The sequence below is a fragment of the Rhinatrema bivittatum genome, chromosome 9 (genome assembly GCF_901001135.1).
Source record: "Rhinatrema bivittatum chromosome 9, aRhiBiv1.1, whole genome shotgun sequence".
Taxonomy (NCBI): Eukaryota; Metazoa; Chordata; class Amphibia; order Gymnophiona; family Rhinatrematidae; genus Rhinatrema; species Rhinatrema bivittatum.
The window spans coordinates 162,150,660-162,168,237 of NC_042623.1; the positions used below are offsets into that span (position 1 = coordinate 162,150,660).

A 17,578-nucleotide genomic window follows, 5' to 3' on the forward strand; every position below is an offset into this window, starting at 1 on the left:
TGCAAAAAAGACAGGATGTCAATGATAGTGGCCCGGCGAGGGGACGAACTGAACTCATGATACCAGGAATCGAAGACTTTCCAGACTCTGACATAGGTAAGAGACGTAGAAGTTTTTTGAGCTTGGAGACGCGTAGAAATAACAGCCTCCGAGTATCCCTTTCTCCTTAAGCGCCTCCTTTCATAAGCCAAGCCGCTAGACAGAATCGATATACCTGCTCTAAAAATACTGGGCCCTGACGCAACAGGCCGGGTAGGTGACCGAAACGTAGCGGACAGTCCACCGCTAGGTTGATCAGATCGGCAAACCATGGCCTCTGGGCCCACTCGGGAGCGACTAGAATTACCAGGCCCTGGTGAAACTCTATACGACGCAATACCTTTCCTATGAGAGGCCATGGAGGAAACACATAAAGAAGGACGTGTGTTGGCCAGGGGAGAACCAGGGCATCCACCCCTTCGGATCCGTGGTCTCGTCTGCGACTGAAGAAGCGAGCTGCCTTTGCGTTTCGACGAGAAGCCATCAGGTCCAGGTGTGGAATCCCCCATTGCCATATTATCATACTCATCACTTCCTCTGACAGTTCCCATTCTCTGGGATCCAACTGTTGTCGGCTAAGGAAGTCCGCCTGAACATTGTCGACGCCGGCGATGTGAGATGCTGCAATCCAATCGAGGTGGTGCTCCGCCCATTTCATCAACAGATCGGCCTCGTCGGACACGGGTTGACCTCTGGTGCCTCCTTGCCTGTTTAAGTAGGCCACCGTGGTCGCATTGTTGGAGAGGATCCGTACCGCCTTGTTGCGTAGTAGTGGTAAGAAATGTCGTAGGGCCAGCCGGACCGCTCTGGTCTCCAACCTGTTGATGGACCATCATGCCTGCCAGGGGGTGCAACGGCCCTGAGGCGACCTCGACTGGCACACTGCTCCCCAACCGGAGAGGCTGGCATCTGTTGTTACCACTATCCATTGAGGGCTCTTGAGGTAGACCTCCGACTTGGGATCTCAACGCGAGAGCAGTGCTCTCTGCAATGGTCTTAAATGAGCAAAAGCCCAAGGGACTAACTCCAGGGTAGATGCCCTATATCTAAGAACCTGCAAATAATCCCATACCACTGGGGAGGCGAGAGAGAGATGATGCCGAACCTGGAACATCAACCGGTCCATGCAATCGAGGGGTAGGGAGATTATGCCCGCCAACGTATCGCATTGAGCCCCCAGGAACTCTTATCACCTGAGTGGGTATCAGTTGGCTTTTGGCATAGTTGACAACCCAACCGAGAGACTGCAGACGGCTCACCACCGAACGAATCGCCGCGCGACAGAGTTTCTCTGATTTCACCCGAATGAGCCAATCATCCAGGTACGGATATACCAGAATTCCTTCCCGATGCAAGCTTGACACCACAATCACCAACACCTTGGTGAATACACGAGGAGCGGTTGCCAGGCCAAAAGGCAGAGCACGAAACTGATAGTGCTGCCCCAGGACCATGAACCTGAGAAATCGTTGGTGGTGCTCCTGAATCCCTATGTGAAGATATGCCTCCGTCAGATCCAAAGAAGCCAAAAATTCTCCTTTGTGCACCACCGCAATGACCGACCGCAACATCTCCATACGAATGCGAGGCACTCGCAAAGCTTTGTTGACCTGCTTTAGGTCCAGTATCGGGCGGAAGGACACATCCTTCTTTGGTACCACAAAATAGATGGAATAACGACTGGTCCGGTGCTCCGACGGAGGAACGGGCGTAATGGTTCCGAGAGCCCTCAAGCGTTCCAACGTCTAAAGCACCACCTTTTCCTGATGTCACCTTGCGGGCCACCTTGTGTGGTGGCCCGCAAGGTGACATCAGGAAAAGATCCCGGAGGGGACGAGCAAAATCCAAATCGTAGCCGCGACTTATAATATCTAGTACCCACTGATTGGAAGTAATCCGGACCCATTCCTCGTAAAAGTGGTACAGTCGACCTCCGATGTTCGGAATGGAGGAATGGGCCAGCGTCCCTTCATTGCGCGGGTTTGCTGTTGTTGGCAAAAGCATGGGCTCCCGCTCGCTGAGGCCGCCTGCCTCGAAAGGAAGATGGCCAAGACTGCGCTCTCGAAGCAGACTGGCGAGGGGCATAGCCCAAAGCCCCCCTATTTGACCTAAAGCGCCGCTGCCCCCTGAAATGACCACGGTAGCTACCAGTAGAGCGGGCTGCCCTAGGCTTGTCCTCTGGCAACCTGTACATCTTGTTGTCCCCCAAGGCCTTAATAAGTTGTTCCAGCTCATCCCCAAACAAAAAAAACTTACCTCTAAAAGGAAAAGATCAGAGCTGGGATTTGGAAGAGGCATCTGCCGACCAGTTCTGGAGCCACAGCAGGTGACGTGCAGAGACAGCCAACGACATAGTGCGTGCCGAGTTCCGGAGGAGATCATAGAGGGCATCAGCCGTATAGGCGACAGCTGATTCCATGCGGGCTGCCTGTTCCGCCTCTCCAGGGGGAAGATCTTGGGCCGTCAACATTTGCTGCACCCAATGAAGTAAGGCCCGCTGCATAAGGCTACTGCAAGCCGCCACTTCAAAGATGCACTTAAGTAACACCTCCAACTTCCGATCCTGAAGGTCCTTCAGCGCTGTGCCTCCAGTCACCGGGATAGTAGTGTGCTTGGCAATAGCCGTGACTGCAGAATCCACCTTGGGAACCTTAAGGAGGTCAAGCGTCTCCACCGGGAATGGATACAACTTTTCCATAGCTCTGGTGACCCTCAAGGAAGCCTCCGGAGCCTCCCACTCCCGTGACACAATCTGCGAAAGCTTTGGGTGAAAAGGGAATGTCTGCGGCAGATCCCGAAGCACTGCTAATGCAGCATCGCCCGTAGAGACCTCCGAAGTATCCTGGGACAGTGGAAGCTCCAGTTCCTGGAGCACATGCAAAATTAAGTGGTCCAGTTCCTCCTTACATAACAGTCTTAGCACCTGCGGATCATCCCCCTCCACCGGAGTGACCACATCCCCCTTATCATCCAGAGATAAAAGGATCCTGTAAAAACGGATCCACCGGATCCACTGGATCGGGTACCCTACCCGGGAACCCATCCCCCGAGTCCCTCGGGGCTTTGACTGGGAGGGGAGACTGAAAATCCCAGTCAGACTCTGCTTCCAGAATGGCTTTGTGCATCAACAAAATAAACCTGGAAAAAAAAGGCTGCCGCCGCTTTAAGGCACCCCCCGATGCCTTGTCTGGAGGAGGAGCCGGCCCTGCCGGCAAGCCGCACGGTCTGTGAGGCGGGGATAATGGAGGAGGGAGATCCCCTCCCTCCTCCGAGTCAGCCGCATCGTCGTCGGAGGCAGACAAAATGGCCGCCACTCCCATGCTAATTGGGAGCAAGCTTGGCCCCTGCCTCCCCGCCTCGTGGTCCTCCTGCGGTCTCCTGCGCCTCGAAACTGGCGCCCCCCCCCCCCGCGGTGAATCGATGCGCTGCGAAGGCCCCTCGCCCCTGGGAAGGCACCGGGAGCAGAGGCCTTTGCGAGAGAGCTGGAGCCCCGGCTCTCCGCAGGAGTTGCATGCCGTCCCCCGAGGCATGGTCTGCAGCCGGGTGGAGAGCTCCACCCCCTCCAGAGGCCCGGGAGTGAAGGCAGGCGTGGCTGAGGAAGAAAGAGCAGCTCCAAAACAAAGTTAAGTCCTCTATGTAAAATTATTATTATTAATTTTTTTTTCACACTCAGCCCGCAGGGAACGGCAGGAGGGGGGGGGGGGGGCGGGCCCAGAGGAGTGTAGCGTCTCTGAGGGAGGGGGAGAGTGACCGGCCCACCGGTAAATCCTCCCCCTCTGCTCACCAGGCCAGAACAAACTCCTGGAAAATCAAGCAGGACCCAGTCCTGCCGAGCCTGCCTACAGACGGCTGCTTGGGAGGTAGAAAAGAAAAAGTCACAACTTTTATTCCTCTTGTCTTCTTTTTCTTTTTTTATTTTTTAACTGACCCAGTCACAGGGGCTAAAAACTGTATTAAGCTTTCCAAATTTATTTATCCCCATTTTTATTCTTTCTTTTTTTTTTTTTTTTTTCAAACCTGGTGGGGCAAGGCCCCAAGGGAACCAAGATCAGGACCGCAGGTTATGTCTCTCATCTGCTGGAGTCAGAGAAAATACTGAGGGAATGCAGGTGGTACCCCGGGATATATGGGTGGTGCGTTTCAGTTTTCTCTCTGACTCCATCTGCTGGAAGGGAGGCATAACCCAGCAGTCTGGACTGATCCTGGTACGTACAGGGAATAAATCTTGTCACTTATAAAGTGAAACATATTCTTGTGAATACGATGCGTCCATTGGCTCCTGGATCTTACATTACACATCCGGATTCCAGTCTCCACTTGTAGTTGCTAGACGCATCGTATTCACAAGAATATGTTTCACTTTATAAGTGACAAGATTTAAAGTTTTGCGGATTACACATGCACAAATACAATTGACAAACAAGCGCACGGCTTGTTCAACCATCTCCAGTCCATGAATGTATATCTAAGCCCCTGAGGCAGCCGTTGTGAGAACGGCGAAACTTGGCCAGAGTCGGGCTGTATTATTTTAATACATCTCCACTTCAATAAAGGAACTGAAAAAGACCAAGACATCTATACTTTTTGTATTTCTTCTGTTGAGCTATGGCACCTTGAGCCTTCTTTATTCACAACTACCTGAGGTCTGCTTTTCTCTATTTTTATAATTTTCCCTAGCCCAGTCAATGCAGTGTTGGTTCTTGGCTGATAGCTACAGACCACAATCCCCTTCAGCACCAAGTGTACATGTACGCTAGCACCAACCAATAGGGGTCACCACTGAGTAATGACTGGGACTTCAAATGCCCCCTCCTTCCCCCCCTAAAGGCTGTGAATGCTACCTCCTTAGCATTCCCAGCTCTGTGCAGTACAGGAAGCTGAAGCCAGGCCTGGGAATCAAACCTGCACAGTCAAAAGTCATCGGGCTGGCCTCCAAAGTAAGAAATCTAATAGCCATAACTGGTCCTGGAGAAAACTGGATTCTTGGTAGGGATGTGCATCCGTTTTCAACGAATGCTCAATCCGCAACTAATAGGTCCCTATTCGTTGCATTTGTGGGTCCGTGAAACACATGGCGAACCCCCACAAATGCAACATATCATTAGTTTTATTCTTTTGGTTCGTGGTGTTTTAATGAAATGGCCATGTGAGAGTATCCACCAGGGGCGGATTGACCTATCGGGGGATCGGGCTTCCCCTGGTGGGCCGGACTAGCTAATCACATGGCCTCCTCTGCTCCTGCTCACATTTGAGGGCACCGGGCCAAAGAAAAGAAGACTGGCACAGCCAGCCGCTGCCGGAGACATGAAGACCGCAGCCAGTCGCCGCCGGAGAGCAGGCCGGCGGGGCTGAAGAAAAGAAGATCAGCGCAGCCAGCCACCGCTGGAGAGAAGGCTGGTGGGGCCGAAGAAAAGATCGGTGCAGCCACCCACCACTGGAGAGAAGGCTGGCGGTGTCAAAGAAAAGAAGATGGGTGCAGCCAGCCACCAACGGAGAAAAGAAGATCGGCGCAGCCAGCCACCGCCAGAGAGCAGGCCAGTGAGGCTGAAGAAAAGAAGATCGACGCAGCTAGCCGCTGCCGGAGAGCAGGTAGGCAGGGCCGAAAAAAAGAAGATTGGTGCAGCCAGCCACCACCCGAGACCAGGCTGGAGGGGCCGAAGGAAAGCAGATGGGTGCTGCCAGCCGCCGCTGGAGAAATGAAGACCGGCACAGCCAGCTGCCACCGGAGAGCAGGCCGGCGGGGCCGAAGAAAAGAAGATCGGCGCTGCTAGCTGCCGCCAGAGATGAGTTGTGTAGCTGGGGGCCTTTGTGTATGTGTATGTGAGAAAGGAATGAAGCTTCTGTGTGTGTGTGTGTATGTGGTGTGTATGTGAGAAAGGAATGGTGCTTCTGTGTGTGTGTGTATGTGAGAAAGGAATGGTGCTTCTGTGTATGAGACAGGGAAGGTGCTTCATGTATGTGAGATAGGGAGGGTGCTTCTGTATGTGTGTGGTGTATATGTGAGTCAGGGAGGGTGCTTGTGTGTGTCAATGTGTGTGTGAGAGAGAGATGGAACATGTTTTTGGCTGGCTTGTGGCTGTGAGAGAGGGCATGTGTGCAATTGAGCCTGTTTGTAAGTGAGATAGAACATGTGTGTGATTGAGAGCTTGTGTGTAAGTGAAATAGAGAGAGCATGTGTGTGATTGAAAGCCTGTGTGTAAGTAAGAGAGAGCGAGAGCATTGTGTGATTGAGAGAGACTGGCCAGAGAGGTGACGTGTGTATGTGTGAGAAAGACTGATCAGGGAGATGACTGGTGTGTGTGTGTGAGAGACAGAAGAGACTGGTTGTGGTCCCTAAGGAAGAGGACCGTGAGGACATCTTCAGCAGCTACTGCTGCTTCTGGTGTGGCCTGCAAGGGAAAGGAGTAGGAGAACTGCTGGAGAGGGTAAGTAAAGGTGGCTTTTTAAGTTCATTTTTCTTGATTGACTACCATTTTAATTATTGGGTAGTATGTGATGTGTCTGCTGTTTGAAATATTTTATTGGTGTTTGGTAAAGCTTTCAAAATTTGCACAAATCTTTAATTATTGGATATTCTAGTCATCAGATGTTTTGAAATTATTTTATTAGTATGATTTTACTATTATGATTAATGATTTATAAATCTTGATTTTATTGATTGTTTCATGAGGAATGGTGAAATTTTTGTATTTCCATTGTTGCACTGTATAGAGTCTAGCGTGATGCGTTTTACAGTTCAGTTTTTGTCTGCATATTTCTATTTATACTTTATGTGGCTTTATTTTGTATTTGGTGAGGGTTTGTATTCTGCATGCAAAGACTGAGATGAAGCATTCTTTTAATATGTGGTCTCTCTGTAGGGATTTGTAGTAGCTTGGCCTGTTCTGTTTTCCTGAAAGTAGGTGTATTGATATTTTAGATTCTGGTGTAATATTTGTGGTATTCTTTTTGATAGGTAGGGTTGCTATTCTTTGAGTGTTGGCAGATAGTACTGTGTTGATACGGGAGGACCATGCCGAAATATATCAATAGGTATGATGCCATATGAATTCCAAGATGTAAAGTTTTCTTGTTGGCATCACAATAGTGCATGAAATTATCACACCAACTTTTATATTAATTTTACCTCAGAATCTCACTTTTCATGTAAAATATGTGTTGGATGCATAATTTAAAATTGTGTATGGAGGTGGGGGTAGGGCGCCAGGCTGTAAGGTTTGCCTAGGGTGCCTAATATCCTTGTACCGGCCCTGTGCACAGCAACAATGCTCCACTCCAGCAAGGCATAGTTCATCATGTTTCAGGTCCTAGCACGCATGTTAGACTCCTTGGTCCGTGTTTCAAGATGGGTCGGGTGAACAGTACGCCACGGTTGACAGTCGCGCCGCATGCTGAGCCTCGTCTTGTCTTGCCTCCTTGTCTTTCCCCTATCAACACCACAGCGACCTGACTACCTCCTCTCTGCCAGCCTGTCTTGCTCCTATCAAAACCACAGCGACCTGACTACCTCCGCTCTGCCAGCCTGTCTTGCACCTATCAACTTTCTGCCACTCTGCCTTGCTGCCATATACCAGATGTCTCACTCAACTCCTTGTGGTGTTCATGCCACTATCATGGTTCCTCAGTGTGTTGGTGCTAGTCTTTCTGCTTGCTATGTTCCCCCTTCATTGTGCTGTAGGATGTTGATGACATTTGTCTGTTATCAGTGCTCTCTTTTGAGCTGTGGTGTGTTTTTGACACTCTCGCTGCTGCTTTGCACCTCTATTAAAGCACTCTTGCCACTCCTGGTACCCCTTTGCCCCTTTAACATGCCTTAGGCTATTCATGCCACTTTGGTGCCACTTTGCTACAGTCTAAGTACCTTGGAGCTCTTTTCTCGTTCTGATGATTGCTCCCCAGAAGTTTCATCAGAATTGATAAGAAAACCCTAATTCTGCAGCCAAAAATAGGCTGCAAATACTTCCCCATTAACTTTAATGGCAAAACGAATGAAACTTATGAACACATTGTTTTTTTACCCTGTGAAACTAATAAAACGAATTTGGGTCTCAGCAAAATGGAAATGAAAATGAAACAAATTTTTTTCTTCTGCACATCCCTAATTCTTGGCATGCTGAGACATCCTTTGCTAGATTAATAGAAGAATTATGCAAAGATGACGTAATACTTGGGTTTTTGAGGCAATGTCTTCATTTGAAGAAGGTATCTTTGTGAATTAAAATCCAGGACTCTCAGGGGTTTTCCTGCATGGCGGATCAGAGAACTCTTTCCTAATGTTTACCGAATAGCTATGTGGATCCTCCTAATGCAGTCCTGAGCAAGTGGCTCCTTCCGCCGGGTCTCCATAAACTTCTGAGCATGGACCAGCAGTGATTTACTGGGAGGAAAAAGGCCTGTGCAGAGCCAGAGTAACTGCCAGCCGCTATTCACACTGTAACTGAGAAGAGAGAGAAAAAAAGGGAGAGTGTGACCAGAAGAGACTTCTACTAACAGGTAACAGGGAATCAGGACAAAAATCTACATCCATCAGCTATAAGGTAAAGATAAACAACATGACAACTTCAGGCAGGAGGAGTAAGAAAGGGAATGCATCCTCAGTCCTACCCTCTTTAACGTCCACATCCATGATCTTTCCACTCTACAGGAGACATTCTCAGCTCCAGAAGTGAAACTAAATGATATTCAGAATGTAACTGGCCCCATTACCTTTTGCTGTTTCCTGTCAGCTGTTTCATGATCTGGCAGTAGATTTCATCCCGGAGCCTCTCCTCCTTGATTGCTGCCATGAAGATGTGGTCTGTGAGCTCCACAGAGGTCTTGGCCTGCTTGGAAGGGTAGTCCCCCATGTATCTCATGATGGCTGAAAATAGAGCTAAGGAGAGTAGGTTGGATGCTAGGAGAAGATGGGGTTAGGGATGTGCTTCTCATGTAGTGCTAGTTTTATATGAAAACTTGAGATGCATCCACTGACCTCTCTGCTCCTAATGCGACATTTAATGATTACTGCTGCCACGGTGGGAAACCTTACACATTCCATAGCTAGGATGAAAGCATGAAATCCACTCGCCCACCTTATTCGCTGTTTCAGCAGCATAAAATCGTCAGCAAGGAAGCAGATTCATTCTCACATGAGATAAACGACAAAAGGATACCAATGAATGCCTGGCAGGCAAAATCCCTCAGCTCTGTATCTGCACAAACTTTCTTCAACAATGGCAGTTTCAGGGGCTCCCTGGAATGCACCCACAAATTTGCCTTCTGATGGAATTTTGGAAGAACACTGATACTCACAGACTCTTTCTCAGGAGCCCTGTGTACAGACAGAAAAAGACCCAATCCTATCAATTACATTCTTGAAGGAACATCTCAGCAAATGCCTCACTGCTACAGTTTCTGCGTTCTGTGGGTTACAACCCTGTCCATGAACATATTTTACATGGATATCATTGCACCCGTGATCTGCCATATATTTAGCCACTCAAAATCTGGGCAGTGCTGGACTGGAATAGCAAAGGCATTTTGCCAGCTAACACTGAAAATTTATGCTAGTCCCTGTTTGCAGGGATAGCTGGGGAAATCTAGTTGGCTATATTACAGCCAGCTAGAGTGAAGCCAGCTTTTAGCCATAACCTAGCCAACTAGCATCTGAAAATTTAAATCAATCTAGCCAGCTATTGCCATGCCACAGGTGACTGAAAATTGTCCCTATATGGCTATCACTCTGTCAGTGATAGCCATATAGGGACAGTGTTCTGTGATTATATACCAGTAAGTGTGCGTTTTAGTAATCAGATATGGTTGTTATGCATGATTAAATTATAGGGAGTCTCTTGAAGACTGTGCGTATGTGCATTGCCGTTCTGAGAGCTGTACCTGAAATATTCATAGGAGAACTCTTCTAGTGTGAAGAGTTTCACCTTTTCCTCCTGCTCCTCCACTTCTTCCATGTAGGTGTTTTGAACTGTGCTCCTCTGGTCTGGGGACATCACCAACAAACTCTTCCAACACACAAAGATAATGTCTTACATTAATTTGTAATGTGAGAAGAAAGGATCCCATGTAACATTTACATCTTCTCCCCAAGACAACTCTTGTTATTCTCATCCATTCATCATGGGTATATTCCTCATCTTCTTTCTTACCTTCTCCCATACAAATTAAGTGCTACCATGACTTTGCTTGACCACAAGAGCAAGCTGCAGCACCTCAAAGAACTGTTTCCACTAGTGGCCTTTCACAGCTATGTGGCATCACCCTAAAACAGAACCTTGTTCTCCCACCCAAAGCCTGTTCCAGCAGGTTAGAGAAATGCCAAGAATCATGGTGCCTGTACTGGACTGGAGCAGCCATTATTGACAGCTGATATAGCTTTTTCGTCCCCATGAGATATTCCTTACCACCAGCTGATTGCTTGGTTTGACAAGGGTTGGGATGATGTAGATCACGTCTAAAGGAACAGCTCCCATTTTCCCTGTTCTATCATTCTGAGCAGAAATCCAGTTGTGATTTGGCTGCAGCTCATTGTCCTGGGCTAGAATCAGGAGGTCCCCCTTCTTGAAGGGCAGGATGGCGGGATCATCTGGGTGAAAGGCAAACAAAAAGAACAGCTTTTAACTGTATATCCTGTGAGAACAATGGGCCATAAACATGCAAAGCACAAAGGAAAGGAGCTAACTAGGTCTTAAGCTCCCTCCCAGCACAGAGACCTCCAGTATTCCATAAATCAGGCATAAGTAGTCCCAGGCTTGAACAATGGTTCAGAGTTCATTTCTGACATTGCTCACCTATGATGCATAAATTCAAAGAAGTGACCTTGGCTATCAGTAACAGAAAAATGTTTCTTCATTCAGAGATAAAAAGTCATGATTAGGTTTTTGCAAGAACAAAGGAATTGCTTATAAGGGGGAAGGTCTAATTGGCTAAGCTAATTAAAACAATGAGCTAAAAATGACTTATGAGTGGCTAGCATGACACAGGCTTTGCTGGGTGATTAGGTGTTCTGCCATATGTAATCAAGGTTCTGTCCCTTTATCAGGGAGGCATTCTTGGCATAAGATTATGCAGTTGCTAAACTCTCCTATATGAACATATCTCTTGTGATTACCCTACCTACCGTCCTGCTGTCTCTTGTGATTATCTTATCTGTCCTGTTGTCTGTGATTACTCTACCTGTCCTATTGTCTCTTGGAACTGAAACCAGGACTAAAGACTAGGAAAAAGCAGCAATACAAATATTACACCAGGCCCTAGAACACTAATACATCACCTACTGGGAAACAGAACTAGTCAGACTACAGACTTCAGAGAAACTACACACGAGCAGAAATATTACAGCTCAGTCACACACGCAAAATACAGACCAACCGTTACCCATTACAGAATAAGGGACTACAAAGTAGAAACAGAGACATGCAGACAAAACTGATATGGAAAGCCCGAGAAACCAGACTCTGTGAACCCTGCAATACTGATGAAAGAGCAAAATACAAAAATATAAGAAATGCACATTCTCAAAGATGGCATAGTCCATTCGCTACACAATCAAAATACATTTTTTTTTACCTTTGTTGCCTGATCGTTTTTTAAATATATTTATTTAGACAATGCAGCATTATAATACTTATGTAGAAATATATTTCCAAAATGAACATCGAAGAATTGCAGGCTACATTCTTTTCTTTTAAAGATGCTGCTGAAACAGTAACAGAAACACAAGATGGACAACCATTCATACACACTCCACACACTACAGACAGGGCAGATTTACCACCCTGCTATGACAATACCAGGTTCTATGTAGATAAAATTACAGTAAGCTTTTCCCAACCGATAACATACGGGCCGATACAGTAAAAATCGCGGGAGAGCGGGCAAGCGCCCGCTCTCCCAGCGCGCGCACAGGCCACTCTCCTGTGCGCGCAATTCAGTAAGTTAATTTATTTAAATTAGGGCCCGCAGTAAAAAGAGGCGCTAGGGACACTAGCACGTCCCTAGCGCCTCTTTTTGGACAGGAGCGGCGGCTGTCAGCGAGTTTGACAGCCGACGCTCAATTTTGCCGGCGTCGGTTCTCAAACCCACTGACAGCCACGGGTTCGGAAACCAGACGCCGGCAAAATTGAGCGTCCAGTTTTCAACCCGCGAGCCACTGGCCCATTTTAAATTTTTTTTTTTAAATTTTAAATTTTAAATTTTTTTTAACTTTTGGGACCTCCGACTTAATATCGCCATGTTTATTTATTTATTTATTTAGGGTTTTTATATACCGACATTCTCGATATACATATCAAATCAAGTCGGTTTCCATATAACAAAACTGTCGCCGGTAAGGCGTTACATTAAACATGGTAAAGGTAAAGGGAGTTACATTAAACATGGTAAAGGTAAAGTTAAACATGTGCACCCTCCGACTTAATATCGCCATGATATTAAGTCGGAGGGAGCACAGTAAAGCAGTTTTTACTGCTTTTCTGTGCACTTCCCCGGCACCGGCAGAAATTAATGCCTACCTCCCTCGCCTGGAGGCATAAATCCATGGATAAAGGTAGGGGGGGGGGTTAGATAGGGCCGGGGGGGGTGGGTTAGGTAGAGGAAGGGAGGGGAAGGTGAGGGGAGGGCGAAAGAGAGTTCCCTCCGAGGCCGCTTCGATTTCGGAGTGGCCTCGGAGGGAATGGAGGCAGGCTGCGCGGCTCAGTGCGCACCGGCTGCCCAAAATCGGCAGCCTTGCGCGCGCCGATCCAGGATTTTAGAGGATACGTGCGGCTATGCGCATATCTTATAAAATCCAGCGTACTTTTGTTTGCGCCTGCTGCGCAAACAAAAGTACGCGATCGCGCAGTTTTAAAAAATCTACAACTAAATGCATAGTAGCTTTAGAGCTGATGTTACAGGGTCTCACTCATCTATAGCAAACTAAACATAAGCAGTCATAGTTTTGCTCAAATCATAATGTGACTGAGCAGTGAAAGAGTTAAGAAAACAGGAGGGTAAAAATGAGCTGGAAAGGAATAATACAATATAGAACCATTGTAAACAGCAGTATAGATCCCACCTACACAAAAGAGAATATCATATCCTGAGTCCATAGATAGCGCGAAGTATCCATCTAGTTAGAAATACAAATGCGTCACATGATAAAAAAGTAGAAAGGAACAGAAATTTCCTTTTTTGTAAGTACAGGATCTACTGTCCACATCAACAAATGAAAAAAAAAAAAGAGAAAAAAACAAAAGTCTACTTGAAACTCGGGTAGAAATGTCCTAGCCTAACCAAGCGTAATCAAAACTCAATGCCATGAAGTAAATAAAGGAGTCAAAGGGTGCACTTTGATTAGGTTCTTTCATAATCGCAAACTGCAACTAACAAATTGTCATTGTTTAACAAAATGCTGCCATGTGTAAACAGCATCTTTAAAGATGGAGCCGGTCATCTTTAAAGATGACAGCGCCCGTCTTTATGATGGTGGCGGCCATCTTTAATGATGGCGCCGGCCAGCCAGTGCTCCTACCATGTGAAAGGGGCCGGCCAATGGCACGGATACCCTGTCACATGGTAAGGGCAAAGGGCCATCGGCGCCATCTTTATGAGTCGCAGCCGACGGCCTGAGAACGGGAGATCGCTCCCGGGACCACCACTAGACCACCAGGTAATTTTAAAATGTTTTGGGGGGCTCGGGAGGGTGGGGGAAGCTAAGGGGTCATTTTTAAAGGGTCGGGTGGGTTTTTTTTTTTATCGGGCCATCGGCGCCATTTTTGAGTGGCAGCCAAAATGGCGCCGATGGCCCAGAGCGGGAGATCGGTCCCCGCGCCCCCACTGGACCACCAGGTACTCGTAAAAAGTTTTGGGGGGGTTCGGGAGGGTGGGGGAAGGTAAGGGATTAGTTTTATAGGGTCAGGGTGGGTTTAGGGGTTGTTTTGGTGTGCCGGTTTTCCAGCCCTCCCCCTTCCTCCGATTTACGATTTTTCACGATAAATCGGGGGAATTTCTATTGTATCACGACTCAACGATTTTTGGCGATTTAAAAAATATCTGACGATTTTTTTAAATCGTCAAAAAACGATTCACATCCCTATTGTTGGAACAGTCAGTAGTCCTTTATTTTGGGATCTTAGTGTTCTCTGTGGTGTGTATGGTTGTAATGTCACACCTATCATACCGGTATTACTAGCATGAATGATTTTGAATATTAGCATTAATACTTTAAAATAGATTTGGGATTGTACTGGCAGCCACTGTAGTGAAATCAGAGAGGGTGTAATGTGATCGAATTTCCTGGATCCTAACTAGAGCCTTGCTTAGGAATTTTGTAGTATTTGTAATGGTTTTAAGAGCATGCGGGAAGACCGAGAAATAAGGAGTTACAGTAGTCTAGGTTTGAGAAAATTAGAGTTTGCAATACAGTTCTGAAGTCTTCAAAAGTTAATAAAGATTGCAACAGACTTAATATAAGCAACTTGGCGTACCCTGTATTAATTAATTGGTTCATGTGCTTTTTCATAGTAAGGTTCTCATCTAGCTGCATAACTAAATCCCATACTTGATTTGAAGGAGTAATTTGGAAATTACCTAGGTCTAGAGCCAGTGATTTAGCTATCAAAGAGTTTCTACTTTCAGTCTTGTTAGGGTTTAATGTTAGTTTAAGTTGCAATAGTTCCGCTGATTTGCTTTCATATTTATTTATAGGTTAATTTTAATACCCACACATGGGTGTCCATATGCGCACGGTTCCCAGTGACAAGATAGGCCCTATTCCAAGTTCCCTAAACCCCCTACCTACCCTGCCTTTTCCCCTACTAACCCCAACCCCTAAAACCCCCCTAACTAACCTACATTTTTTTGTTTCACGTCCAATCCCAGTGCACACCTTTTTGCTCAAGCTGTAGGGCTTTTAAAATCAGGCTGTTAGATTTTTATATTCTGCTTTTCAATCTAATTTTGTACTGTGGGCAATGGAGGGTAAAATGACTTGCCCAAGGTCACAAGGAGCAACAGTGGGATGTGAAACCTGGTTTCGCTGAGTCGTAGCCTGCTGCTCTAACCACTTCAATAGGTTGAAAGTGTCAATACTGTATTTTCTACTGATTTGGAGAAAGGAATCGAAAACTGTATGTCGTCAGCATACAGGAAGAATGAAATTCCGAAATCCATCAGTAGTTTGCACAGTGGGATCATATAAATATTGAATAGTGTTGATGAGAGTGCTGAGCCTTGAGGGACACATGTATCATGGAAACATAGAAACATAGAAATGACGGCAGAAGAAGACCAATCGGTCCATCCAGTCTGCCCAGCAAGCTTCCCACTTCTTTTTTCTCATACTTATCTGTTTCTCTTGGCTCTTAGTAACCTTAGGTTCTATTTCCCTTTCACCCCCACTATTAATGTAGAGAGCAGTGATGGAGCTGCTTCCAAGTGAAATATTGTTTGATTAGTTGGGTAAGCGGCAGCATAGCTCTCTGCCGTTGAAGCAGAGAGCAATGCTGGATATGCGTGAAGTATTAGTTTTTCTTCTCCCCTGCCATTGAAGCAGGGAGCAATGCTGGATATGCGTGAAGTATTAGTTTTTCTTCTCCCCTGCCGTTGAAGCAGGGAGCTTCAACGGCAGGGGAAGCTCTGGATATGCGTGAAGTATTAGTTTTTTTTCTCCCGTGCAGTTGAAGCAGGGAGCTATGCTGGATATGCACTGAATGGAAAGTATCAGATATGTGATTGCTCAATTTGACTTGGAATGTTCTATTAGATAAAAAGGAAGAGAACCATTTGAGAACCCTGCCTTTAATTCCAATGTTGTTCAACTGCTGGCACAACAGGGTATGATCCACAGTGTCAAAAGTGGCTGTTAAGTCGTTTAGCACAAGAAGATAGGATTCATCAGCATCAAATCATCGTAACACACAATCTGTTAAAGAGAGGATTAATGTCTCATTTGGATGAGGTTTCTTAAATCCGAATTGATTTGGGAAGAGAATAACTTGATCTTCCAAATGATTTACAAAGTTGGGATAATACTACTTTTTCAAGTATTTTAGATAGAAAAGACAAATTGAATATTGGTCGATAGTTGTCCCAATCGTCAATTCTTCTAGTTTTATTTTTAGGAATCAGATCTATCACAGCTAGTTTTAACCCATGTGGTACCATTCCTTCTGAGAGAGAATGGTTAATTAAGGTTGTGATTGTCAGAGTGATAACAGAGTGTACTTATTTCAAGGATTTGGCTGGGATTGGCTCACGTGGATGAGTAGCAGGCTTAATTTTAGTAATGATTTGACTGATTTCAAGATTAGTTACTCTGTCAAACGTGGGCCACTTAACCAGGCCATGTGAATCATCACGTGCTTTTGTGGGAGAACAGATAGGGAACTGATTTTTAACCAATTGATTTTATTTAAAAAGGATGTGGCATATTTATTGCAAGCGGCCTTTCAGAAAGAGTTTCTCGAGATGGAAGATGACGGGTCCTTAATTAAATGATTAACAACATCAAAGAACAGTTTAGAATTAAATATTACCCCATGAATCTATTTAGCATGGTAATCTTTTTTTTTTTTTTTGCATTATTGGTTAGTGCGCAGTATTTTGTTAGGAGAAATCTATATTTTCCTAGGGATTCAGACGATGGGTACTTCTACCATTGTTTCTCTACTTTTCTAAGGTTCTGATTAGTGTGTCTTAAATCATCATTGTACCAGGGCTTCTTATGTTTAGAGGTATTCCTTTCTTTGTTAATAGTTTTTGACTGGATAGGACTAAGGTTTTCAGCTATGTCATTGACAAGCTGATCTCAGGAATCAAATGCTGAGGGGGCATTGTTTTGATGTAGCTCAAGGAGTCTTTTCTATTGCTTCTGCAAGTACCTCCATATCTATCTTTTTCCTGAAGGTAAAAGTACGATTGTTATCTACACTTTTATGAGTTGGGTTGAGGAAGGTTATTTCCACCTTTAGTAATTAGTGATCAGACCAGGGCAATATCATGTGGTAAGTATTGATTAGACAATTACTGGTATTGGCAAATATTAGGTCTAGAATATGTCCCGCTTTATGAGTAGCTTTGGAAACAAATTGGGACGGTCCCAAAGCATCCATTGTCTCTAGAAATGTTTCACAGGCTGCAGTTCTTGGTGCTTTATCTACATGGAGGTTAAAGTCTCCTACAATTAAGGTAGATTCTGGTGATGGGAACACCTTAGCGAATAATTCAATCAGTGGTGAGCAATCTTTTTGTAGTGTACCTGGAGGACAATAGATCAGTCCTATGTTTAGTTGTGGAGATTTTAGAATTGCCACCTCATAGGGAGGGTTAATCTCTACTTTGTAAGGTACGAGCTTAAGTTCTTTTTTTTTACTAATTATTAATAACCTTTTAGTTTAGGTCTAGGAAAATTAAATACCTCATAATTAGGGTGGGGAATTTGGTTTAAGAGAACATTATCTTTGTCATTCAGCCAGGTTTCAGAGATGCAAAAAAATAGTGGGGCGTAGATCCTCTAGCAGATCATTGATCAAAGGGATTTGTTTTTTGTTTTTTTTACAGAGACTGA

General features: G+C 45.7%; 1 protein-coding gene across 3 annotated transcripts in view; it reads right to left on the reverse strand.

The window, feature by feature from the left end:
* MYO7B (myosin VIIB) overlaps positions 1–17,578 on the reverse strand; it is a 280,227-nt gene that overhangs the window by 28,267 nt on the left and 234,382 nt on the right. For all 3 annotated transcript variants that reach the window (XM_029615689.1, XM_029615690.1, XM_029615691.1), the window contains 5 exons: positions 10,437–10,618; positions 9,913–10,037; positions 9,192–9,349; positions 8,746–8,899; positions 8,321–8,476 (listed from right to left, as the gene is read on the reverse strand). In XM_029615689.1, coding sequence (XP_029471549.1) covers positions 8,321–8,476; positions 8,746–8,899; positions 9,192–9,349; positions 9,913–10,037; positions 10,437–10,618 — 775 coding nt within the window. The remainder of the gene's footprint in view (positions 1–8,320; positions 8,477–8,745; positions 8,900–9,191; positions 9,350–9,912; positions 10,038–10,436; positions 10,619–17,578) is intronic.